Source organism: Callospermophilus lateralis, chromosome 16 (assembly GCF_048772815.1).
Source record: "Callospermophilus lateralis isolate mCalLat2 chromosome 16, mCalLat2.hap1, whole genome shotgun sequence".
NCBI classification, from domain to species: Eukaryota; Metazoa; Chordata; class Mammalia; order Rodentia; family Sciuridae; genus Callospermophilus; species Callospermophilus lateralis.
The window spans coordinates 50978646-51004796 of record NC_135320.1 but is presented as its reverse complement, the minus strand read 5'-3'; the positions used below and the strand labels follow the sequence as shown (position 1 = coordinate 51004796).

The window sequence follows — 26151 nt, the reverse complement described above, 5'->3', positions numbered from 1 at the left end:
GCAACATTGTTGTGGTGTTCTGCATCCTCCAAGAAGCAGACACCAAGATGGGGCTAAATGTACATCCTGAAGGGGGATGCCTTTGAGAAGAAATGGAAAGGAAGACTCAGAAGTCTGGGAGAGCCAGCAGACTGCAATGTAAGCCTGACCCTGATTGAAGGAGACAGGGACGAAGACTGATGGGAACACCCTAGACCACTGAGTGGTCTAAGGAAAGTTCCAAACGGCTGTCTGGGAATCCAAAATACATTATCTCTAAAAATGAGCCCCTCCACATATCACTGTCTTGCTTAATAACTGGCCAGGCAGCCTGTGGGTAATGAGGCTTTGTTACAAATATAGTGTTGGATTTTGTAGCCTAGCAGTGGGGCAATCATCAATCAATATCCTAGTCATTGAAAATTCTGCCAGGCACAATTTTACAGCCACCATGATAACAGGAAATTAATGGTATTTCCCAGTTCTTACCTTCAGACTCCATGGGCTCTGTGTATGAAAGTGGGAGGTATTATTTTCTCCTGCCAGCTTCTAGTTGGTCATTTGACAGTGTCAGGAGACTTTCTTCCCTGTTCTTTGTGCACTTTCAAAACAAGTGGTTCTTAATACCTGGGTCACAAGACTTTCTGAGGATCTGATGAAAACTGCATTCTCAAGCATATACTTAGACAATTGTATGCAAATGTAGAAATACTTATTCAGAGACTCATTTCTGGGATACTCAGACTTCTAGGAGGTTGAAAAATCCTTCTTTGAGTTAATTAGAACTGAATTCTAGATTGCCAAGGAATTCAGTAATTATTATGCTAGAAAGCACTGGTTATATAGGCAAGGAGAAAAAAAAAAGCATTGTTCCACTCTGCACTTCACATCTCTCTCCTTTCCATGGAAGTTGATGTACTGGGAGAGGTGAGCGGGTTTAGTGTGGAATGTTTAGAACCCAGTAATTTTGCAAATACTGAAAGTCAAATATTTGTTTAGTACTATGTTAAGAAGTACAAGAGAAGTCAGTATAGTAAACCATCTGTCTCAATGAAGAGGTGACAATTTGACACTATTAGTCATCCATTCTTTCAGCAGTAATCATTTACCTTATTTGAGGTACTGGTCAAGGTATTGAGGAGACACAGCTAAAGTAGATCCAGTGTCTGTCCTCAAGGAGGGCTCATTCTTGGAGAGAAAATGGACAATCAACCAATTGTAAGGACATGTACAAGGCAGCTCACAGAGGAGTGACTAAGTGGAGGGAGAGAGCAGGGAAGACTTTCTGCAAGAGTATCATTGACCTAAGTTTTGAAGGATAGATATGACAAGTTACAAAAGTGTAAGACTTACCGAGGAGTGGGGATCCCACCTGCAAAGACATCAGGACCTGAGGTAGTTTGAGATTATTGGAGTATAAAGTAGAAATCAAGTTACAAATTTATTTGTGTGCATGAGTACATCTAGAGAAAACATGGACCAGATTATAATATATATTTATATGTAAGTATGTGTGTATTGATGGAATTAATGCCCAATTGTGTACTAATTAGCTGAGGCTATAATTAGCCTAGTTTTATATTAATGGCCCTCCTGGATTAAGCGGAAGACCCACTGCTGGCCCAAAGAAAGGTTTTGCAAAGTCAGTGGGGCCAGCAAGTTCAGGACTTGGGATCGGCAAATGTTGGGGGACTGGCCCCAACTTTATATTGGCCTGCTTATAATTAGATTATTATTAAAGTACCCCTGGTATCCTGTTCCATGCATGGAGAGCAAGCTCTAGAGTTAGACCACCTGTGTATAGTCATCAAGATCTGAGCAGAAAATGAATGACCTTCTCAAAAGGAGTGACCAAACATTTTAAACAAGGATTATTTGTAAAGGTCATGAGCAGGGCTAAGGGAGACCAATAGGAGCTGTGAAGCAGGGAAGAAGGCTTTGACAGGCTTTGAAGCCTGAAGGGGTGAAGGGAGGAAGCTTTCCCCAGGGGAGCAAGACCTTAGTTGGTAGCCAGGAATGAGGGACACCTCAGTCACTTTCCTCCTGCCCCTTCCCCCCAGTCCTGTGGGGGCTCCCATTGGCAGAACCCAACTGTTGCCCACGGGGCAGTGACATCCACTGACGATGTTGATAAGTCAGCCCTGGGGGCTCAGAGCAGGCAGTGCATGGGGAGGACAAAAGCAGCATGTGGATTTGAATCCTGGCCCCGCCACTAGTTAGTTGTGTGGGCTTTGGAGAGGTTCCTCATCTCTGTATCCCTTGGCTTCCTCCATTTTTAAATGAGGATGATCACAGCAACTACATCATGGAGTTATTGGTAAAGATGAAATGGGTAAAGCAGGTTAGACACTTCAACATAGTGACGTCCCTGTACCAGGCCCCAACAATTTGTATTGTGACTAGAACCTCAATTTTGTGCTTATCCACCTTGGGTAGATAAGCTGAGGCCCAGAGACACACCCACATTCACACCTCTAAGTGGGATCCCAGAACCAGAAGCTTAACCATTATACCATACGGTATGCTGGGATTGCAGCCCCTAGGAAGAACCTTCATTTTGCTTCTCCTTCTGGCTCCCTCCTCAGGCATCCCCCCCACCTTCACTGCATGATGATTTTGGATCTAGGATCTACCTGCTGTCTGACTGGGTCTTTGGCTTGTCAGCTCCACCCCTCAAAGCCTGTGCCATTTCCTCAGGGTTCCACAAGTTACCTCATAGCTTCCTTTGGATAACTGTACTACTTTCTCCCTGACTTGGAGGGACGGGAGTTGGTGCCCTTGAATCTTCCATCCCAGGGGACAGAGCTGACGTAGGACAGAACTGCTTCAAGAAGGAAAGACAGCTCCTGGGATGCCTCAAGAAGGCTTTCTGGAAGGATAGTTTTACACAGGACACTGAAGACGGCTTATATTTCACTAGTCAGAAAAGGGAGGCTGCTCTCCCCAGAAAGAACCATCCTCCTCAGGGACAAGCCTTCCCTAGGGTGACAGCAGGTGGAGGGCAATGGAAAGCTCAGGAGAACTTCTGTTTGGTCTCTCTTCAGTGCACACCTCCCATGCCTGTTGGTGCAGGTGGGGAACAGAGCATCCTCTTTCCACACAAATTGCACGTCAGTTGTGAAATTTTGGCTACGGTTGTCACGTCTCTTGCCAATTTTTCCTTACAGGTTTCTGATTTTAATGCATGATTTGCGGTGAAAATTTCTGTGATATGACTGTTTTTCAGATTTCAAGACCTCCTGTTTTGTGCAAATCCATGTCATTGATATCAATGATCAGATTCCCATCTTTGAAAAGTCAGATGTGAGTAGTTGAGACCATTTGTTTTTTCTTTGCTTTGTTCATGTTACTAAATCCTGACTTCTGGGATAGAAGCAGAGATACTAGTTAAGGAACATATCGTACCTGACAGGTAGCTTTGGTCAATGAACCAGTAATAAACACAGGCACCATCTTTAGTGGAAATCTTTAGGGAACAATAACATTCATTGTTACAGGATCTGGGAATGAATGTTTATCAACTCCTGCTAACAGCTCATTTATTCTGAGAGCTGCTTAAAAACTACAACCACAATCTTTGTCAAACTGAAAGGAACTTAGTGGTTGTTTGCCATTTATTGTTGTAGATTTTGTGTGTGTGTACGCGCACTGGACAACTAGTAGATTATTGGTAGTTCTCAACCAAGCCAAAATTCTTGGTTTGAGTAAAAAATTTAATTTTTGAAATACAGTTGACTTAACTCACTTTGCAATATTTGGGTAAGAGAAAAGAAGAATTGAATCTCTGGATTAAATGGAAGAAAAAGGTGCTCGAGATACTTGCAAGAATTAGGAGGAGAATTGAGCATAAAGAAAAGCTCAATATAGACATCAAGAAAAATGCAAATCACTGTTTTTTGTCATTAATACAGGCCTGAGACTTGCTGATGATTTTCCCACTGCTTTCCTTCAAAGGAATGTCTGTTTATTTTGAAGGATAGAGACGCCCATTTGGCTAGATTGTTATGTCAAGTTTGAAGTCAGTTATGAGGCGGCCCAGAGCCTTCTCATGATGTTCATAAATCAAAATAGGGATAAGGCTGTGACAAAGAAGGGGATTGATGTATGATGGGGGTTGGAATGGTAAGAGATGTTACTGAACTCGTCTAAGAGGCAAGGTTAAGCAAGTATAAAATAAAGAACGGGTTTTTTTCTCGGGCTCCATTTTTTGAGCAATTTTTCCTTTCCCAATATTGATTTTTTTTTTCTGCATTTCATCTAGACAATATTATTTAGATTGAAGGTAAAAATTCTGCTCTGGATGTCTCAGAAGCTTAGAAATGCAGATATGGCTATGGGAAGAGAATATGCTTCCTTCATTGTGGTGGTCCTCCCAGTCACGTCTTTAAGATGAGGAGAGATGATCTGGGGAAGTTTCAGGGGACTTGGGGAATGGTTCACACCAGTGACTAACAGCATCGTCTTTGGAATTGGAGACACAGGGGTTTGAATCCTGATTCTGGGACTCACTAGCTGTGTGATCCTGGGTGGGTTTAACCTGTCCAATCCTTTGCTCCTCTGTCAAAGGGAGATAACATAGCTACCTTTCTTACATTTATCGAGCCCTACTTATGTACCAGATATTCAGGGGCTTTGGATGCATTATTATCTTTCTTAATCCCTACAGGAAGCATGACATAGATTCTATTACTGTCCCCATTAAACTTATGATCAAATTGACACTCAAGGGAGGTAACTTGCTTCAGGTCATTCAGTTAACAAATGGCAAGTTTACCCAGTATGTTGACTCCCAAGTTCAAGCTCTTAGGCTCTATTCCTTGGTCAAGAATTAAAGTATGAAATTCATTTAAATAAATTAATGAACAAAATTAATAGATGCGGAGTGCCTGTCACATTGTAGGTACTCAATATATTGTAGCTATTTATTATTGCTATTAAATTAAAATATCATGACGGTTATTCAACATATTGGGTATCAGAGTGAGATTCTGTCTGGGAATCCTGCCAGTGGGTCTCTGAAATGTACTCTGTACCATGGTTATTGGTTCATGAATATGACTGTTAAAATCAACCACAACTTATTCATCACTGGGAAAAACATGGTTGGTAAATGTCAGTACAAATGATGACTTGTGTCCATTCTGAAATCGGGGACAAGTTTGCCCTTGGGCAACTATGCTTGATGGCCAAGGACATTATGTGTTTCCTCTACAGTATGGAAACCTGACTCTCCCTGAAGACACAGCGGTTGGGACCATCATTTTAACCATTCAAGCCACTGATGCTGATGAGCCATTTACTGGAAGTTCTAAAATCCTGTATCGGATTATACAAGGAGACAGTGAAGGAAGACTGGGGGTTGACACAGACCCCCAAACCAATAGAGGATATGTCACGATCAAAAAGGTAAATGGCCATTTAATGGATTTGTCTTTTTGGTGTATTAATTTACTTACGATTGTGTGAAGACATCAGCAAAGGGGACACATTTGCAGTGACCTCTCAGGCACGGTGGTAGACTCTTGGCAGAGTTATTCCTCTCCTCCTTAGTCTACATGATGGGTTCACGAGATGACTCATTTGTCAGTAGCACTCTGTCATCCAGTACACTTAAGGCCTTCCTTGGGGAGACAGAGAATACTTATGATTAAAAAGGCCCAGAGGTAGAGCAATAGAGAATGTGCAAGAGTGGCTGACTGCAGAAGGATTGCAGTATAGTGGGCTGGAGGCTGTAAAGAAAGGTTCTGGAGGACAGTTTTGAGCCAGAATAAAGGAAAACTGCAAGTTGAGGCTAATAATAAAGACTAATAGAAAATGAACTGAAGCAAAGGGGAAAAAGTGCTAGTGCTGAATCAAGCTTGGGACTGCGTCTCAGAATGCAGAGGACATTGTTGTCACATGTCCCTCCTCTGACAAAGGCTGTACTGGGTTTCAGCGGAGAGGTCTGTGTTTGGATTAGTGCAAGTCCAGCATTCTGTGAAAGGCCGACATTGAAAAAGACGCCATTACGTTCTCTTCTTCTGTTTGTGATTGTCTGTTTGGAATCAAAGAATCTCAGAAGGAAAGCAGAAGGCTGTGTCTGAGTGGGTGGCTAGACAGCATGTTGGTGAGACTCTTTTATACAGGACCAGTGCTCTCTAGTGATCTAAGGGAAGATAGAGACCTACCCATCTCGACAAGAATGATTCCCACATTATCAGCATTTTTTAGCATGGCTTATTGTGAACCAACCTAAGCTACTCTGGCTACTTTTGGTGAATGGACACTTCTAGGGAGAAGTTGAGAACCTCAATTATTTGTGGTAGGTGAGAGCTTTGGTAGCCTCCCATGCAGCCTTGACATGAGCTGGTTTACTATAGTAGAGCAGGCCTCTGACCAAACATCCTTATTCTGTATGTGGTTGTATTTCGAATGTTCAGAATATTGCCTAGCATATAGTGCAGTTCAATAAATTTTGCTTAACTGAAGGAGCAATTGAAATCTTTCCTGTATATAATTAACAGTCACATCACAATTATTCAACCTGTGGTTTGGGCCTCAGCAGTCCAAGCTTTCTGTCCTTTGGACACTGTGATAACAGTACTCGGGCAGTAGGAGTCGTCTGACCATGCAAAGGAAGGTGATCTTGAGAATAGATCTAGAACTAGAGCCCTGGAACACTGTTCAGTACAAGCTGCTGGGCCAGACATGATATATGCACCTGTTGGCAAAATTCAAGAGAGGCAGTCTTTGAAAGTTTTTTGTTGCTGTTTTTAGTTTTTGGCAGTGCTAGGGATTGAACCCAGGACCTCATATGTTAAGCACTTGCTCTACCATTGGGCTACTGTCTCTTTAACCAAACTCAGAATTTATTTTGGATTATTTTTATTTTTGTACTAGGGATTGAACCTATGGGTGCTTACATCCTCAGTCCTTTTTACTTTTTTTTTTTTTTTTTGACATAGGGCCTTACTAAGTTGCTTAGGACTTCACTGAGTTGCTGAGGCTGGCCTTGAACTTGTGATCCTCCTGCCTCAGCCTCATGAGTTGCTAGGATTACAGGCATACGCTACCATGCTCAGCCAGACTAAGGATCTTTAATAGCAAAAGTATCACTAAGAAAATCTCTTGTAAGATCACTTTGCAAATTAACAAGACTTCCAGTGCTGATTGAGGTGGTGCTAGCTGGAGGAATGTAGTAGCTAACTCTGGGGTATGGACCTCAAATTAAGATGTTTCCAATGCTGAGTAAAAACCAACCCTCAGGTGTGGATTCTAGATCGGGAGACACCAAATGTCAGCCCACAGAATGCAGAAAAAAGTGACTAATATAGGTGTTCCTACTGTTTTAAAGACTCCATAATGTGGTTTCTTAAGGAGGCCTTAGTCTTATTTCTGTGTCCCTATGAAGCCATAAAGGCACTACGAACACACATGCTAGACAAACATTGTGTCACTGAGATGTCCCAAGTTCTCAGAATTATGATTAAGAAACCTATCAGAGGCAGAATTCTATTATCTGAATTACAGGTGGGCAGGTCACTATCTTCCCTTAATCCCTAGAGAGCTCTATGCTGGGGGAGATTTTTCTTCTCTGAATTACAAGGAAATTTCACTGAGGAATTCATGTCTGACAACTTCCATCATTTTCCTTCATGAAGGATCCTGTGCCCTGTATTTCTCACACTGCCCCTGATGGAAGGAGGCAGGAGTAAGCCCTGTTGTATAGACAAGTTCACAGTAATATGATGTCAGGCTTCCCCATAATGGCAGAGCTGGGAATTTGACCTGGGCTTCTGAGTCCTCTCAGGAAGTGATTTCTGCAAGGCCTGGCATTGCCACTTACTAGCTCTGTGACCTTGACCAAATGATGTAACCTTGCAGGCCTCTAGTTTTTCCATTCTATAAAAATGGGTAAAATGGTAACACCATCCTCATAAGGATATTGTAGAATGAAGTGTGAAAATACATATAGAGCTTTTCACACAGCATCCTGCATGTAGCCAACTGTATAAATGTCTGGCACTACCTTAATTCTGATTGAATAGAGCTGGGAATCTGTTGACAGGTGTGCTTTCCCTCTTGCCTAAGGGGACCAAACTTGCCTGATTTAAGAGTTGAATGGCATGCCAGGGACTGCTGCTTCAGCCTCTCCAGGGAAAAGCCTGGAAACCAAGAGTATTGACAATGCCCCAAGCGATTCTTCAGACTAAGCAAGTTGCAGAAATTCAAGGCTCTGGGGCTAAGCAGGTGTTGATCAGGAAGGACATTTCTTTGAGCCCTGCCTGGGTCATCATACCTCTTCTGGGACCCCCTTCCTTGAAACTCAGGGTTTTGCGTTGAATTTTTAAATGCAGATTTTGTCTCTGCTCCATTGTGGCTGATACTTCTGAATTCTTGATTCATGACTATTTTTTTTAACCAGTTCCAGTGTCACCTAATGTGCCCGCTTTCTCATCTCCCTCCTTGGGTGAAAATGTTAAATATCCCCCATCTCGGCTCTTCTTCCTCAGCCCTTTTTTTCCATGTTGCCTCTAAATCACTGGCTTGACCCCTCAGGCACATTGTGACAGGAGCAGGTGTTTTAGTTCACCCGATGGGTGCATCCCAAGAGGCTGCGACGGTCTCTTGATGTGACTTTGCCACACAACCCCTGCCATGAAAGGCCATCGTGTGGCTTGATGAGATTTGGCCCTGATTTCGCTTTGCTGAATTATCACTTGCTAATTTAGTACCTTTCATTTCTAATTCTTTCCCTGGCAGATTTGGTTGGGTGTTATTCAAGTGTGGAAGTAAAGCAGATGGATACCCAGTGTCAGGCTGCTCCTTTGTCCCTCCATTTCTTAAATGTAGAAGGGGCACTGATACTGTCTCCTGACTCTTGTCCATTCCCTGGTTTGAGCCCAGCCCTCATGCAATTGCTCCTAGAGCCATCTTTCTAAGACAGGAATCTGACCTTGACAATCAAAGGCCCAGCTCTTTGCCTTGATGTACACAACCATCTCTGTCTCCTCTCAGTCTCACACATTCTATTCTGGTAACTGGCTGCTTCCCACTTGCAGAAATACTTTCTCATTTCTTTATCCCTTTGCCTCTTGGACTATAGAGATGGTATGGAAAAGCCAGTCAGGAGATTCAAGATCCATTGGGTGGTGAGGATGGACAGGCCTCCTCTGCCACCTGCCTGAGACTGGGCTTGACTGTACCCACAAGGAACAAAGAGTGTGTCCTTAGCCCGCATGGTAGGGTGGTTGATGAATTTCAAGTCCCATCTATTTTTGTCCTTTAGTCTTGACTTCGGGACCTTCCTTCTGGGTCTACCAGGGCTATATTTCAGTTGGATACCATTAGCATCATTCCCTGAGATGGGGAGATCATGGGCCTCTAAGTGAGGGCCCCACGGGATATGTGCAGTGATCAAAGAGGTCATCAAGGGGCCATTCTTTGCAGATAGTAGGTGCTTATTTCTAGGAGCAACCCCTTTCACACCCTGGCTGGCTTATAGAATTTTATATCATTTTAAAAAATGTCAGTGCTTTTTCTATCTCAAATGACTATGAGTTACATAATTCTTCCTCTTTCACAAGACGGTCTTCTCATTGCCCTAAACTAAGGCATAGTTGTGCATGGGGAGAAGGGTTTCTAGAAGTAGAGAATGGCCTCCAGAGTCTCCTTTCCATTGGAGCCCTCAAGGCCCAAACCTTTTTTCTCACTGCATTTCCTGACCGACATACTATGGTACTGCATGTCAAGGACGAGGTGGGAAGTGAGGAGGAACATAATTCTTCCTCTTAGGGAACTGTTTGTTTAGTGTTTTTGGATCTTCACTAGCCATTAGAGTCCTGGTTTAGATACAGTTAGAGGGTAGGAATCAGGGAAGACATGAGGAGGACACCATTGAGCCAAACCTTGGTGGAGGGGAAGAATAGCTTCAGTTGTTTGGAAGGGCAGCTGGCCAATGCCATCCCACTTCAGTTTTTCTCTTCATGAAAAGATATTCCATGTGTTAAACCTTAATTTTAATTTTAGTTTTTAAGGTCAGTTCACCAAGAAATCTTGGAAAAGTGAATAGGGTAGTGCAGTTTCCATTACCCAAGATAGATCTGTTGGACATTGGTTCCTTCATACTTTGGGGTCCCTTTGAGAATCTGATAAAAGTTCTTCCCTCCTCCCCAAAAAAGACACATTATAGAAAAATATTTGATTTTAGTTCCAAGGGGGTTCAGCCACCGCTGTAGCCTAGTTAAGAAGGCCTCGGCTGGGGTTGTCTACTCTTGGCAGGAGAATTCCCCTATAGGCTCTTGGAGACTCTGCTTTGAGAGAGACCACACAGGTTCTATAGAACCAACTGCTTATATGATAGTTTTCTTTTTTTCCCTTCTGTGCTAACTGCCACATGTTGTTAAGCCTGTGCCTGGAAACTTCAGAGCTGGGAACTTACCATTTGCAAACTCTTTCTATTGTTGGTAATCCTACCTGCTAAATTCTTCTTCATCCTAATCTGAAACTGGTTTCTTGATTTCCATTCCTGGTCGCATCCGGTACAGCCTGGAAAGACAGCAAATCATCTATCAATTTTATCTGCTCTCTTTTCCCATCCTCCCTGAGTTTAAAGTCTTTTATTTCGGAACTTGGGTCCTGAGGTCACCTGGAAAGATTTCTCCATGCAAAGTAGGAATCTCTGTAGCATTTTACAAACTGTCCTCTGAGAACTGTCTTGAGAAAATCAATAAGTTTCTGGTGAATGAATGAAGTCTCCCAGGACTGAGTGCATTTGAGAAAAGTCACAATGCACATTAGCATATTGGAAACTCTAGTATGTCCTGCAGATAAGACTTTTTCATGGTTCTGCTATTCTGAGAGGCAGAACAACTGAGGCTGGATTAAAGAACTACTACTCTGTAAGAGATTTTTAAAGGTTTAGAGGGAATGACCCTTTTAAGGAATGGAATATAACCCCTCTTTTTGTCCCCCTCTACAGCCTCTTGATTTTGAAACGGCAGCCTTCTCCAACATTGTGTTCAAAGCAGAAAACCCTGAGCCTCTTGTATCTGGTGTGACATACAACGCAAGCTCTTTTGCCTCGTTCAAGCTTATTTTAACAGATGTGAATGAAGCACCCGTATTTTCCCAGGATGTATTCCAAGCAAAAGTCAGAGAGGATGTTGCCATTAACACTAAAGTGGGCAACGCAACTGCCAGGGATCCTGAGGGTCTGGACATCAGGTACAAAATAGGGCTGGGTAGGCCTTGTGGCCTGGGGCAACCACAGCCAGAGGGGATGAGGAAGGAGGGGAAGGTGCACTGGCTCCAGGGCTGTCTCCTGACCCAGCAGCCAGAGGCAGGTCTGTGACCTTGATCAGGCAACATCAGGTTTGGCTCCAACCAAAGGCTGGTGAGTGGAGGCGTGGACTTCACCTCCTACAGATTGGGTGAGCCAGAGAGTTAGGCCCTGTGTCTAAGCCAGTCATAGAGGCTGGGAAAAGGTTCCAGCCAGAAATAGAAGGAAGCAAAAGCCCAACTAAACAGATAAGGCCACTGTAGGTAGTTAAGAATCTTCTGGATGTAGGATGCTTACATTCCTAGGCTTTCCAGAGACCCTGTCTAGGCAGCAAGACTCATTCCATACCCCACCCATGGAGGAGCCAATGTTCAAGGTGAGGTGGCTAAACAAAATGTATTACAATTTCCATCTTAGTAATGCTCAAGTCATTTTTAAAAGTGGAATAGGACTCCTATGGATTTGCCTTAAAAATGTGCAATGATCATTTGCTCAAGATATGTACGTATATACATAAATAAATGGTACAGTCTTTAATATCGTACAGTTAAGCATATGGATAGGTCTTGAACTTGGATCTTTTGCTTCTATTGTATGACATTTTCTGTATCTAGGGCATAATAAATATTAGTTTTGCCACTAGTGACTTAATATGCATGTGGATATAAATGACAATTTCCCATATTTCTCTAAACTTCTGAAGGTAATCATTCATTCCACTGAGCTGTCGTTTAGGTATTTAGAATGAATTTTAATATCTTTTTGGACTATCAGTCATGGCATATATTAGTCCATTTTTTATTACCAGAACCAAATACCTGAGGCAGGCTAACTTCATGGATGATATCACGTCAGCAGGAGCCTGTGCGAGGGGAAGACATCATATTGCCTGGTAGGAAGCTGGACAGATAGGGTTCCACAATCCCTTCTGAGGGCACTAGCCAGTTGACCCAAGGATCTCTCACTCTGCCCCACTACCAGGGCCCTACCTCCCAATACATGAACCCTTGGGGGACAAACTCAAAAGCTAGGAGAAAAGTTAGCATCTGCTGTTTTACTCTCTACTTCTCCAGTTTTGTAAAGAGAAAAAGAAACAAGTTCTACTAGATAGTATAGCATAGATACTGTGCTTTTTATGAGTCAGATTATGCTGGAGAGAAAAAGTTCTAAATCATACAGCCATGTATTGTCTAACAAATGCTTCTACCTCCTTCCTGAAAATGCTATAAAAATCATTTGGTCCAAAACAAGTTAATAAAAATTTTAATTTTTAAGGGGGAGAAAACAAAAACAACTAAGAACATTTCTCTGATGGATCAGGGAAAGCATCTACATACCAGGAAGTTGCAGTTGGGTAGTTGAGGTCAGTGAGGGAGACCAAGACGGGGAAGACATGGTCCTGAAGGATAAATGAAAAGAGTATCTTAGGAATGATCAGTCAGTTCAGATGCAAGTAATAAGTTAGTAAAGAATTAGGGATGGCTCAAGTTTTGGCTTGGATAATTTAATTCTCCAGCTCCATACATTTTAGAATCCATAAGCAAATGTAATAGATTCTTTTGTTGAAATATATCCAGAATCCTAATGATTCTCACTCCCTCTGACATGTACCAAGCCACTGACCTCTCAGCTCTGAAGCCACCCTTGCTCCTATCATCCCCTGTACTGTTCTGAGGCAATTCACTGTTCTGCAGTCACAGTGAGCTTTTAAAGAAAGTAAGCCATTCCAAGTTTTCTGGAGAGTCTCCATACTGATTTCCATAGTGGTTGTACCAATTTGCAGTTCCACCAGCAGTGTATGAGTGTACTTTGTTCCCCGCATCCTCACCAGCATTTATTGTTGGTTTATATGCAAAGGACTTAAAATTGTCATACAACAGTGACACACCCTCATCAATATTTATAGCAGCTCAATTCACAATAGCTAAACTATAGAACAAACCTAGGTGCCCTTCCACAGATGAATGGATAAAGAAAATGTGGCATATATACACAATGGAATATTATCTAGCCTTAAAGAAAAATGAAATCATGGCATTTGCTAGTAAATGGATGAAGCTGGAGAATATCAAGCTAAGTGAAATAAGCCAATCCCCCTCCCAAAAAACAAAGGCTGAATGTTATCTCTGATATGGGGATGCTACCTCACAGTAACGGGGAGAATAGGGAAGAATAGAAATACGTTGGATTAGACAAAGGGGAATGAAGGGAAGGGACAGGGCATGGGAATAGGAAAGATAGTAGAATACATAGGATGTTACTATCCTATATGCATATATGATTACATGACTAATGTAATTCTACATCATGTACAACCAGAAGAATGAGAAGTTATAATCCATTATATATGTATATATTATATATAAAATATGTCAAAATATATTCTATCATGCATAACTAACAATATATTTTAAAAAGCAAGCCAAATCGCCCAACTCCTCTTTCCAAGCCCTCAGAAAAGTTCTCACTTCTTTCACAGTGAAATTCAAATACAGAGGATTTCTTGTTCAGCACCCATGTAACTGTGGTTGGCCTATACAGTATACTTAAAAGGGAAAAATTTAAGCAGAATTTTGATCATTCTTTTATTCCTGGACAAGTTGACTGTTTTCAGCATTTTTCATCATAGAAAATATTTTGAATATATGTATGCATTTAATTTTTAACTTCTATTATATGTTTAGGTAAAATGTTCCAGGAGAGAGAGTATTTGGTCTAAATACATGCACATCTCTGTGGATTTGATGTGTTGTACCCATTGGTCTTCCTGTGATTCGGGTCTTGTCTTTCATATCTCTCCCAATGGGTTCCATTTCCACTTGCCACCATAGGATGGTTGCTCTCCCCTCCCGCTGGGACAACCTTCAAATCTGTGGCCTCATCTCTTTCTATCTGCTGCTTCAGTATATATTCCAGCACTGCTGTTGAGTCTCACACAGCAAGCTATTCTTGGCCCCTCTGTTCTAGCTTGTGCAACCTGTCCCGCTTGAAGCACCCTTCTTGCCTGTCTTAACATCGCCTTCAGAAAAGACTTCTCAGATTGCCATAAATTTTCCTGAGATGCCGGTGGGCCCCTTCCATTGTATTTACCACACTTTTTGGGAAGTATCTGTTGCTGTGTCAGCCTCCTCCACTGGCATAAACCCTCTGTTGGTGTGCTGCCTGGTAGTAAGCTCTCAACTGATGTTTCTTGAATGAGGAATTCACGGTGTCACCAGCAGTCTATGATTATCTACCCATTTTACCCAATGTCTCCATCACTGGGTGCTCCGGTTTCCTTAGAGGGGGCAATATGCTGAAAGACTTTAAAAGATGCTTCTAGGTTGCTTTAACTTGTGTTCTTTGATTACCAGGAATGTATAAAATGTTCTTACCACACTTGCAACTAGACCTTTCCTAAAAGGCAAACGCCACTTTGCAAGGATGAGCGAATCCTTTGAAAGATGTGATATTGCAATTGAAAAGATGAGATAACGAGTCTTTTAATGGTGTAAATATACAAGTGATAATGTAGACACAGTGTGGCAGTGTGCAAACTTTCTTTTCACGCATAGTCATGCAGCTTTCTGCTCTGTTCATTTTATGAAGATATTCACTGAGCGGCGACACAAGAGGTTGGCTTAAAATTGACCCTGTCACTGGTGAGATCTTTAGTGTGGCTCCGCTGGACAGGGAAGCAGAAAGTGTGTATCAGGTACAAGTCGTGGCCACTGAAGTAGGTAAGCAAAATAAATCGGATGTGGGGGGGGATGGGATGCATCAATAGAAATGAGCAATAAAACTGAAGAGAGAGTGAGAAACTCAAGGTCAAACCACCATACTGGAACAACTAGAAGGGGACAAAGTGTAGGAGCACTCCCCCCTCTCTGGTTTTGTTAAAGGCAGAAACAAGCTGTGTCCCTGAAGGCTGGCCGGGCTTCAGGGATGTTGCTTTCTCTTTGGGGGCTCCTGGCTGCCCCCTCTGCCTCCTCCAAAGAAGTAGTTGTAGATGTCTCCTGGGAGCCAAGTCAGACCAGTGGTCCTCTGACTTGTCCTTGAGGCTTACATTGTAGCGCCTCAGGTTTTACCCTTTGTGAAATTCTGCTTCTAATGTTTTAGGGAATTCTTTCTGCTTTGATATGCATCAGAATTACCAGGCAAGCTTGGCAATAGAGAGCCAGGAGTCCACCTTTGGAGATTCTGCTTCAGTAGGTTGGGGGAGGCCAGGGTATCTGTTGTGATGAAACAGGGTGAACTTTTGAAAGAAGACTATTGCACAGATATGCTCAGGATGTTTGAGCCGTCTCTACATGATCTTTGCATCCATTTAATTCAGTTGTGGTTGATAGGTGTTGCCCACTGGTTCTAAATATTGAATTCTAGGGGATTTTTCAAGAGTAAGATGAAAGTAAACAGAAATAGTATACTTGTGAGTGATAAGATTGACTAAAATTGGAGTTTCTGTGCATTTAAATGAATTTTTCCAATGTACAGTAGGAATTATGCAGATCAGATGCTGTAATTAACTAGTAGAGATATCAATGTGGCTTACCAAAAAAAGAGAATTGAACAAATTACTACTGAACATAGCTTTAGACCGTAAATACATTTTAAAAAATGTGAAGCTTGAGTTTGGAGGCTGGAATGGGGAACAGAGAAGGGAATCGTAGAAATGGACCACATAGGTGAAAAGATTAAGAAAAAAATCACAGCAGTCAAGTTAAACTGAAGCAGGCAGAGATGCAGAACTGAGTGCCAACTTCGGAACGAACGTGCGAGTGGACGGGCCCGTCGCTCGCCTTGGGTTGAGCGCATTCCACTATCACATTGTATACATTTAACTCTTGATTTAAAAGCTCCCCGTTAATCAGCAGGAAGTTTCTGGCTGAGCTCCTATGCCTCATGCTCCCCTACGTCATGCCCTGGGATCAACACTTCACTTCTATGTGTCCGAAGAGCTTCTCAGGATTCAAGACCACAATCCAAAACCCCGTTCCATTTTCAGTTGTTGGCACTGAAACAAAGTAAACAGACAAAATGACTTCAAGAACACCAGGGGATTTTTCTCTGGTGCAGAGCAGCCAGGGTGTAGAAGACAGTTGAGAAGCTAGAAAACAGGCTTTCCTGGAATCAGAGAAGGGGCAAGAAAACAGGGCTTACTGGAACTGAAGCAGAGGGAAACTGTGGAACCTTGTTTGATGGCAGGGAAAAGATGGTCCATGTTTACATTGCACCGATTGTCCCTTTCCACGCACTTAGCATAACAACTTACTCCTCATGTGACACATCGGAAGGTTCTACAGTGGATCATGTTTCGTGACCAAGGAGACCAGTGCACTGAGAAATTTAAAAACTTAACCAAGATCATACAGCTACCAACTGGCCATGCAGCAGAGGACATGCTTTTCATCTCTATAGCATGATAAATATTTGTGCAGACTTTACTATGTTCTAGAACATTCAGGCACATGTGAGATCCTCACAAAGCTACATGTTTCTCAGCGGAAGAATTGAGGCTTAGAAACCTGGACTTCTATGCCTAAGGTAGTGCTAAGGAGTCAAGAAGGCTGTGGGCATTAGACTCCTGGATCGGAAGCCTTTCCACCAGTCACTAGCTGTGTGAGCTTGGGTAGGCCACACAACTTCTGAGCCTCAGTCTTCTCACCCATAAATATTCAGTTTTTTTTTTTAAAAAAATATATTTTGAAATGTGACATTCAGCACAGAACTTTTAGAATCAAAAGCTTGGTTTTATTACTACTAAAAGTTTCTTTCTACACCTCATTAGACATTAAAAATGTCTTTTAAAAAAATAAATATTCTTTGTTACTAAGAAAATGAGCATGCTGATACCATATTCCAATAATTCAATTTCTTAGGCGGGTCATCTTTGAAGTCCACATCGAATTTCCACCTGACTCTCATGGACGTGAATGACAACCCCCCACGGCTCGTCAAGGACTACACGGGACTGTTTATCTGCCATCCTCTCACTGCACCTGGAAGTGTCATTTTTGAGGCCACTGATGATGACCAGCAGTCATTTCGGGGTCCCCAGTTTACATTTGCCCTTGGCAGTGAAAACTTAAAAAATGACTGGGAAGTTTCCAAAATCAACGGTGAGTTGTCAAAACTCTATTGAGGGAAAACATTGATAGGCGATGAAATGAAGTTTTATTTGCCTAAACACAGATCTGCTTCCATGTTCCAAAAAGAAACACTTATGCACAAGTATTTTGTAGGGATATGTCCTTTCATTTTTTTTCTTGGTTAAATAGCAAGGAATGGAATGTCTAAGTCAGTTGAGAAATTGTCAAACTGTGTCCCAAATTAACATTTTATATTCCCATTGATGTATGGGCGTGAGCCAGAGTTCTCCCTAACACTTGCTATGCTCAGTTTAATTTTAGCCATTCTAATGAGTGTAGAGTAGCATCTTAAAAGATTTAAATTTATATTTCCCTTATGACTAATGAGTAAAGCATCTTTTTGTGAGCCGATTTAACTGTGGTGGTGAAGTTTATGGTCAGATATTGTTTCCATTTTCTTAAAAATTGGCTTCTATTGTTGAATTGTAGGCATTTATAAATACATGTAGAAGCATGTGCTTTGTCAGATATTTAAAATTGTGAGTCGCTCTCCACTTCCAGAAGTTACTATTTGAAAAAATATATATATAACTTATTGATGCCTTATAATTATACACAGTAGTGGGATTCATTGTTATATATTCATTTTCCAGCACAGATCTTTTATAAATATATTCTCCCAGGAAATGGCATTTTTTCACTGTCTCCTTTGAATTTTATAGTTTTAGCTTTCATGCGTCTCTATAATTCATCTGTTTTTATATAGGATATGTGGTAAAGATCAAGGGATATTTTTATTAGAGCTAACACCATTTAAAAACTGTACTTTTCCCACACTGGACTATGTTGGCAACTTTGGCAAAAATTGAGTGGGCATATATATATATGGATCTGTTTCAGAACTTTCCTTTGTTTCATTGATCTGTGTCTATCTTGATTACCATGGCTCTATAAGACTTGAGATTAGGTAGAAAAATTTTCCCACTATCACTTTTCAAAACTGTGTAATCTCTTCTAGCTGGTTTGCATTTCAATGTAGATGCCAGGACATAGTGTGTCCATTTCTACTGAGAGAAGCCTGCAGAGATTGTGATTGGACTGTACTGAATCTATGAGACTTTGGCGAGTCTTCTAATTTGGAAACAAGGCATATGTTGCCATGTTATTTAGTTTTCCCTTAATTTCTCTTAGCAAGTTTTAGATTTCAGTGTATAGTTCTTGAAAAATTCCCCCAATTTCATATTTTTGATGCTCTTTTAAAATTCATATTTCTAAAATATAGGAATAAAATTGATTTTTGGATTTTGATTTCATATCCTATAACTTTGATTTATTTTTCAGGTTCCATAGATCTTTCTACCTAGAAAGTTTTGTTGTCTGGAACCAACACTTTTTCTTCCTGTCCACATTTTTTTTTTTTTTTAAACTGGGATTAAACCCAGGGGTTCTTAACCACTGATTCATATTGGTATTAGTTTTTCCTTAAAACATGAGAGGACTTAACTAGTGAAGAAGACATTGGAACTGGGTTTGTGTGTATGAAATTTTAATGACAAATTCAATTTCTTTTTGGTTGAGCTTTTTTACATCTTTCAAATAATGTATTTTGTTTGATTTGTCTAATGGGTTGGTATACAGTTATTCATTTTATTATCTTAGTATCTGCAGATAGGTAGTGATGTCATTCTGACATTAGAAATTTTTTTCCTGATAAATCTAGCTAGAAATTTAATTTTATTGGCATTTTCAAAGAACCAGCTTTTGATTTCATCAGTTTTGTATTTGTTTAGGTTTTATTTCTTCTTATGTTGTGCTTAATTTTGTTCTTATTGTATTAATGTAGAAGCTGCAGCAATTAGAAAATTTTTTTTATCAGGCATTTTGTGCTATAAGTTTATCTGCTATAAATTGATTTTAGCTGCGTTCTGCAAAGTTTTATATACTCTGTATTCATTTTCATTAGTTCAAAAGAGTTTTTCTTTAGACTTCTTCTGTGACCTGTGTTTAGTTTCCAAATACTTAGAGAATATTTTATACATCTTTCTGGTTCTCATTTAATTCTATCATGACTGGAGAACATATGGTTGAGCTACTTTAAAAATTTTTGAGACCGTTTTCCTTTAAAGCAACTTGATTACCTGCCATGGTGTAATTTTATTTATTTTTCTTGTTCCTGAGGTTTACCGATTTTCTGGAATAAGGGCTTAGAGTTTTCATCAGAATTGGAAAAATATTACTCATTATTTAATTTTTTTTGATTTCTTCCTCTTCTGAAATGCAATCAATACATGTATTTAAGCCACTTTAAGTCCATCAGAGCTCACTGATACCCTGTTAACTTTTTGGTTTGTCTCCATTTTTAATAGTTTATGCAACTTTAAATTCATTGATTTTTTTTTTTTTTTTCCCCAATTTGATGTTAATTTCATCTTTTCAGAAAATCTCAAACTGTTTAGTTTTTAATCTCTAATTTGGGTCTTCATGTCTATATATAACATTCTCAACCTTTCTTCTAGCTTCCTGAAGAGAATATGACCACAGTAACTTGTCTTGTCCACTGTTCTCATGATGTGTCATTTCTGGGTCTGTTTTGACATCTTGCTTTCTCATTTTTCTGTTCTTGGATGTCTCAATTTTTTTATTAAGTTATTTGGATGCTGAATGTTTTTATATTCCCATAAGTATCTTGAGCTTCAGTTACTTGGAAAGTGTTTTAAAACAACATGAAAGCATTAGTTTTAAACAATTGTTTGGTTAGGACAAGGGCAATGTTTTATTTTCCAAATGTCTGAAGCAAAACCCTTCTGTGAACTCTACCTGATGCCCCTTAAATTATGAAGTTTTTGGTTCTTGGGAGTTCACAAAGATTGTTCTAATTATTAGGGGGTTCTTTCCCCAGTCTTATGGAGCTACCTAATGTATATATTCTGACCAATACTTGGATAAGGACTTTAGTATGTACACAGGTGCTGTCTCCCAGGTACTTGCTTCTGTGAACTCCAGTTGCCTTAATATCCATATCCTTATTCAGCTCCATTGCCTCAATTCAAGGTCATGCCTGGACCTTTTAAAGTAGTAAGCTAGAGGCAATGGTAGGACTTATATCATCTATTTTTCAGGGATGGTTGTCCTTTGTTATCTAAAAGCCAATGTCTTTAAAACTATGGTTTCATAATTTGTTCTTTTGCCATCTATCTGGCTAAATCTGATCCCAGTTATCCCATCTTTTCTAGAAATGAAAGTGTATGCCAAAATAATTTTGAAATCTAAAAGTCTTTCACAAAACTCTGGAAAATTTCTAGGCATGTATATGAATAGGGAGTTGCAACAAGATCAAAACTGTCTCTAGAAATGTGAGTCTTATAGAAAATTAAGAATGCAAAGTAACTAAAAGAATGGAAAAGGGAAGTACTCTGAACGAGAGGATAACATCCCCTTCTTTCAGGACTTGAAGAGACTCTCAGGGCTACTGATGCTATGACTCACCAGTGTCACAGAGCTTAGGAGGAGCAGGTTAAAAACTCAGGATCAGTTCTACAGATGTTCCCTCCTACGTACTCCCTACCCACCATGCTGTAGACATCAATTCTCATTACTTATAGGTTATATATTTACAAATCATTGTCTAGCTAAGATTTATAACCCCCAAACCAATACTTAATACAGGCTTTTGCATTCACGGACCCCTCCAGAGTGCACAATGCATACTCCCAGCCGAGGTGATGCTTGGCCTCTGGATTTTGCTCACACTCTTGGCAAATGTTCTTTAGCAACCTACTTAGAGCCTTGTTTGGGGAATGTTTCTGCTTTTCCTTGGGGATTTTGTTATTTAAATGGCTCTAAAGCAGAGTGAAGGGCCAACTAGTGTTCCAAGTAAAAGAAGGCTGTGATGTCCCTTAGAGAGAAGGCACACATGGTAGATAAGCTGCCTTCAGGTGGGGGTTGTGACCCTGCTAGCTGTGAGCTCAATGTTAATGAGTCAACAATATATGTTAAATAAGATATTAGCCAGAAACAGGCAGGAAACACACTAATATGTTCATCACTTGATTAAAATGTTGTGACTGAAAGCTCACAGGAATCTAACCCCGTGTGTCACTTAATATTTGCTACTTGAGTGTTTAGGGCAATGCTTATAGAGCCAACTACTGGAAAGAATTGTATTTGTTTCTACCTAGAAATCATGAATTGAGAATTTAAAGGATGCTTTAACCATTCAGCATTATGAGACAACACACTCAAAGGATGTAGGTGATAGCTTTGGGTAATTTAACTTATCTCTAACCACTTCCCAACTTTGTATTCAATACAAAGCTGAGTTCTCTTCCTGGTGAGCCAGGGCTTCAGAAGTTGTGTTTTCATGTCATTCATTCACTTTTCCCCTGTTTTGACAGGCACTCATGCCAGACTCTCCACCAAGCACACAAACTTTGAAGAAAGACTTTATAAAATCGCCATCCGCATTAATGACGGGGGTCGGCCACCCTTGGAAGGGACTGTCTCTTTACCAGGTGGGTATTTTACTGCAGGCAACTTAGGATATTATCTGTCACCATGAGCAGTTTAAAGGTAAGTTTGACTTTGTAGAATTTTGCACCATGTACTTGAAATTTAATCCTACCAAAAACTGTTCTGTTTTTTCAGTTACTATCTGCCCATGCGTGGAAGGAAGTTGTTTCCGGCCGGTAGATACACAGGAAGGGAGGCCCACTGTGGCTATGGCAGTTGGTATACTCCTGACAACCCTTCTAGTCATTGGTGAGTACAGCTTCTCTAGGCCTCAGAAACACAAGTTCTTCTCAGTGACTGCCTTGGTGGATTGCTTGGGTGGATGCTCACGTGGCAAGCTAGGCACAAGTCGGAGATCTCCAACCAACCACATCAAACTTTATTGGTTTGGAGAGATTGCTTTAAGTAACCCTATACATATCACTGCCTTTTTAGTTTGGGAATATAAGAGGCTTTGTGTCAGCTTAACAATACGGTGTCAAATCCTGGAGATGATAACTTAAAAAGATTAATTTGGTTCACAGTTTCAGAGGTTCCAATCCATAACTGATTGACCTCTTGCTTTTGAGTCCATGGGGAGGGAACATGTGGTGGCAGAATTAAGCTGTTCACTTCATGGCAGGGGACAAATGAGAGAGGAGGAAAGGGGTGGGAGTCCATGGTCCTCTTTGAGGGCATTCCCTGAAGGATTGGAATACCTTTCTTCCACAAGACCCCAATTCAAAGATCTCATCACCTCCCCCATAGCACCATGAACCCCTGAGGGACATAAAGCTCCAAACCCTAAATTATTATATTCTAAGGCTAGTTACCCAGATTTCATGATAAAAGAGTAATGTCATTGCAGTGCCCAGCTATGGGTATCGCAGCGTGCTTGGGGGGACACAGAGGTATAATCTCTGTCATTATTGGAATAGGTAGACGTTAGCTTGCCACTGGAGGTGCTGACATGCCTGGAATGCGACAAAACCGCCCTCTGTATATTTTCACGACCCGACCCTGATTCTTTGACCCAAAATAGCTCCACTGCATCATTGCCTTGGCTCCCTCTTTGAGTTTGCGCTCTTTGCCAACAACACAGCGCCTACTATTGTAATTACCCTTTTCAGTTGTTAACCCCTTCAGTCAGGTGCACGTATGGTGAGGGTAACATACTTTCTCTAATAAAAAGGGGAATGGGGATTATTGTGAGTATTCTTTTTACTTTTTTTGGGGAGTATCAGGCATTGAACTCAGAGCCACATCTCCAGCCCTTTTTTTGTATTTTACTTAGAGACAGGGTCTCACCGAGTTATTTAGCACCTCAAATTTGCTGAGGCTGGTTTGGAACTCACAATCCTCCTCCCTCAGCCTCCCAAAATGCTGGAATTAACAGGCGTGTACCATCGTGCCTGGCTGTTCTAAGTATTCTTGATTGTTCTTTAGCTCTGGTCTTTTCTCCCATGACCCAAATGATCATGGTAGACTATGATTTATGGGCCTAAAAAGGATTTATTTTCTTTATTCCCGTCAATGCAAACTCCTTATGACATGGTTGCAGCCCACCCTAACATGCACAGTGACTATGCTTCCCTGAGAACCACTGCCTGCCACACACCTTTCACGCTAATGAGACGGGCTCTTGTAGGCCCCATTCACTTACCAAGCTCCCTTCCACCTGTTATTTTGCCCACTTACCTTGAAAGGATTTTTGAGTTTATGTACCAGATAACAGTTTTCTTACACACTCATTTAATCCTGTAATCCCACAACTAGTTAATGAACGGATGAAGTTGGGGGTACATATATATGGGTAGAACTAATGGGATCTTACAATTTCATACTCCTTTTATTCTATATATGACAGCAGAATGCATTTCAATTCAGTGTACATAAAGCACAACTTTTCAATTCTATATTGTTGTATACAATAGTCACACCATTCATGTAATCATACATGTACCTAAGGTAATGATGACCGTCTCATTCCACCATCTTTCCTGCCTCATACTGTTATTCTTTTTGAAAGAAGGTTGGGGTTATTATAAGATTCTTAATGGGCTTCTGAGTATCGAGTCTTTTCTGCTATTTGTCCTGTAAATGTACAGAGATTAATTTCCTTTAAAGTCCCTTTTTTGGGGCTAGGGTTGTGGCTCAGGGGTAGAGCACTCGCCTAAAACGTTTGACGTACCACATAAAAATAAAGATCGTGACTATTTATACCTAACGTATTCTTTTAAAAAAAATCCCCTTTTCATAGTAGTAACATTTGTGCTAAGGTGTACAATGTAATTTGTAGGAGTTCAGAGATGGGAGAAACCAGAAAGCTTAGGCACTCTACTTAATGTCCCTTAATAACCTAGGCTGGAATTACAAGGAGGGTGTCAAAGAAAATGTATATTTTGTGTAGACAAGGAAAGTAGGCTGTAAGTGGGTGAGTAGCTCAGAAAAGCTCTCTGGTTGTTCTGATGGAACTGTTCTCTAAGGGAGGAGGACTATTTGAATATGTACAAAGTTCAGGAAATGCCGTCAGAAGCTTATCCATGCAGGAGTGTAGGACATTGGGCTATAGTCCCTGGTAGAAGGCCAGTGAAAGCCGGCAGGTTAGATATGACTTGGAACTTGATAAACACTAATATCAAGTGTTACTTACCCAAGAAAGCCAATGTCTAGAGTCCCTTGTTCACTAGGACAACGAAACATTGTTGAACCACAAACAAAAATGAAGCTGTGTGAGTCACTTTTTCCTAAGAAGATTCTACTTTTCATCTGAAGATTCCATCTATTTGACCCTGGGTTTTCTCTTTTAGGTATAATTTTAGCAGTTGTGTTTATCCGCATGAAGAATGATAAAGGCAAAGATAATGTTGAAAATGCTCAGACAACTGAAGTCCAGCCTCTGAGAAGCTGAATTTGAAAAGGAATGTTGGAGTCTATAAACCAAGTGCTCTTACAGTGACTATTGTTCAATCTTACTTTTCATCCATACTCTTCATCCATGCGTGCATTATGTATATATTTTTACAGATATTCCCTCTTGCCCTTTAATATTTTAGTACTTAGATATTTCATGTGCTATAGACCTTAGAGATTTTTTTCCATTTCCCATGACATTTTTTTTTTCCCCTCTGCAAAAAAACTTAGCTACTTAACCCAAACCAAAAATGTTTTCCCCTTAGGAAAAGATGATTAGATATTCTGTACATTTTTGCTTCATTAAGGAGATTATCAGCTGGATTCCATTTAAGCTGTCTCTGATTCCATCTTGTGCCCCCTTTGTCCATATCTCCTGGGGTATAGTACTGAATTGAGAACATTTGTCAAAAGAACAAAGACGACCCAAGAAAAAAATAAAAGAGCATCCCTGGCTCTTGTTATGAACAGAAACTGTTACTAACCACCTTGAACTGATTCTACTCTTTGATGGACAACCTCCAGCTTAGGAATGGCATAGAACCTCAGAAGGTACCCAACACCGTTGCCCTGTTTCTATAAGGGCCAATTTCATAAACCTGGGTACAGGAACCACCACTACCCAGAGGTTTACTCATTTCCTACCATGCTTACATGCTGCGCATGTTTTTTTTTTTGGGGGGGGGGGTGGGCGGGTACTGGGGATTGAACTTAAGGGCACTCAACCACTGAGCTACATCCCCAACCCTATTTTTTGTATTAATTTAGAGACAGGGTCTCACTGAGTTGCTTAGCGCCTCATCGTTACTGAGGCTGGCTTTGAACTTGCAATCCTCCCATCTCAGTCTCCCAAGCCACTGGGATTATAGACATGTGCCACAATGCCCAGCACTGCACATGTTTTATTTGTATATTAATAGTTTTAGTTATGTATTTAATATGTGGAGAAAATACCGAAGCATGGAACTGGTGACAAATCAAGAATAAACGTTGTGTGGCTGGTTTTGTTTCCCCAATCTCTTGGCTTATTTCTTTATTTGTTGAAGCCTGGATAACAAATAGCTGTTTACTTCTACATAGGAGGCAATCTCAATAATCTAAGAGCAAGTGTCTATGGGATAATAAAAGCAACTGAGTGGACTGAGTCTCTCCTGCTCATAGGGTCAGGGTTGAGGTGTTCCTGGAAAGTACACTAGAACTTTAGAATTTTAAATGAGAACTTTGTTGAGCATTTCTAGGTCTGGAGCTGTTGTGGGGCTCTTGGTGTGAAGCCTGGGAGCATTCAACATTGTTCCATCTCTGAGAATTGTTAACCAAGAAGAACTCAACTGTGCTCCTATGACAGTTGGGGAAGAAGACCAAGGACTAATTTGTCACAAATTATCATCTTTTATCTTCTTTGTGATCTATTAGATTTTTAAAGGCACAAAGGTGAAATGAAAT

The 26151-nt window shown here is 40.7% G+C and overlaps 1 protein-coding gene across 1 annotated transcript in view; it reads left to right on the top strand.

Annotated features, from left to right (window-relative positions):
• The window catches only part of Cdh17 (cadherin 17), a 30154-nt gene extending 5448 nt beyond the window's left edge, over nucleotides 1-24706 (top strand). Inside the window, exons 5-12 of the mRNA XM_076836026.1 lie at nucleotides 3206-3282; nucleotides 5194-5385; nucleotides 10940-11184; nucleotides 14828-14958; nucleotides 17098-17337; nucleotides 21702-21818; nucleotides 21952-22065; nucleotides 24606-24706. Coding sequence (XP_076692141.1) covers nucleotides 3206-3282; nucleotides 5194-5385; nucleotides 10940-11184; nucleotides 14828-14958; nucleotides 17098-17337; nucleotides 21702-21818; nucleotides 21952-22065; nucleotides 24606-24706 — 1217 coding nt within the window. The remainder of the gene's footprint in view (nucleotides 1-3205; nucleotides 3283-5193; nucleotides 5386-10939; nucleotides 11185-14827; nucleotides 14959-17097; nucleotides 17338-21701; nucleotides 21819-21951; nucleotides 22066-24605) is intronic.
• The last annotated feature ends 1445 nt before the right edge of the window (nucleotides 24707-26151 follow it).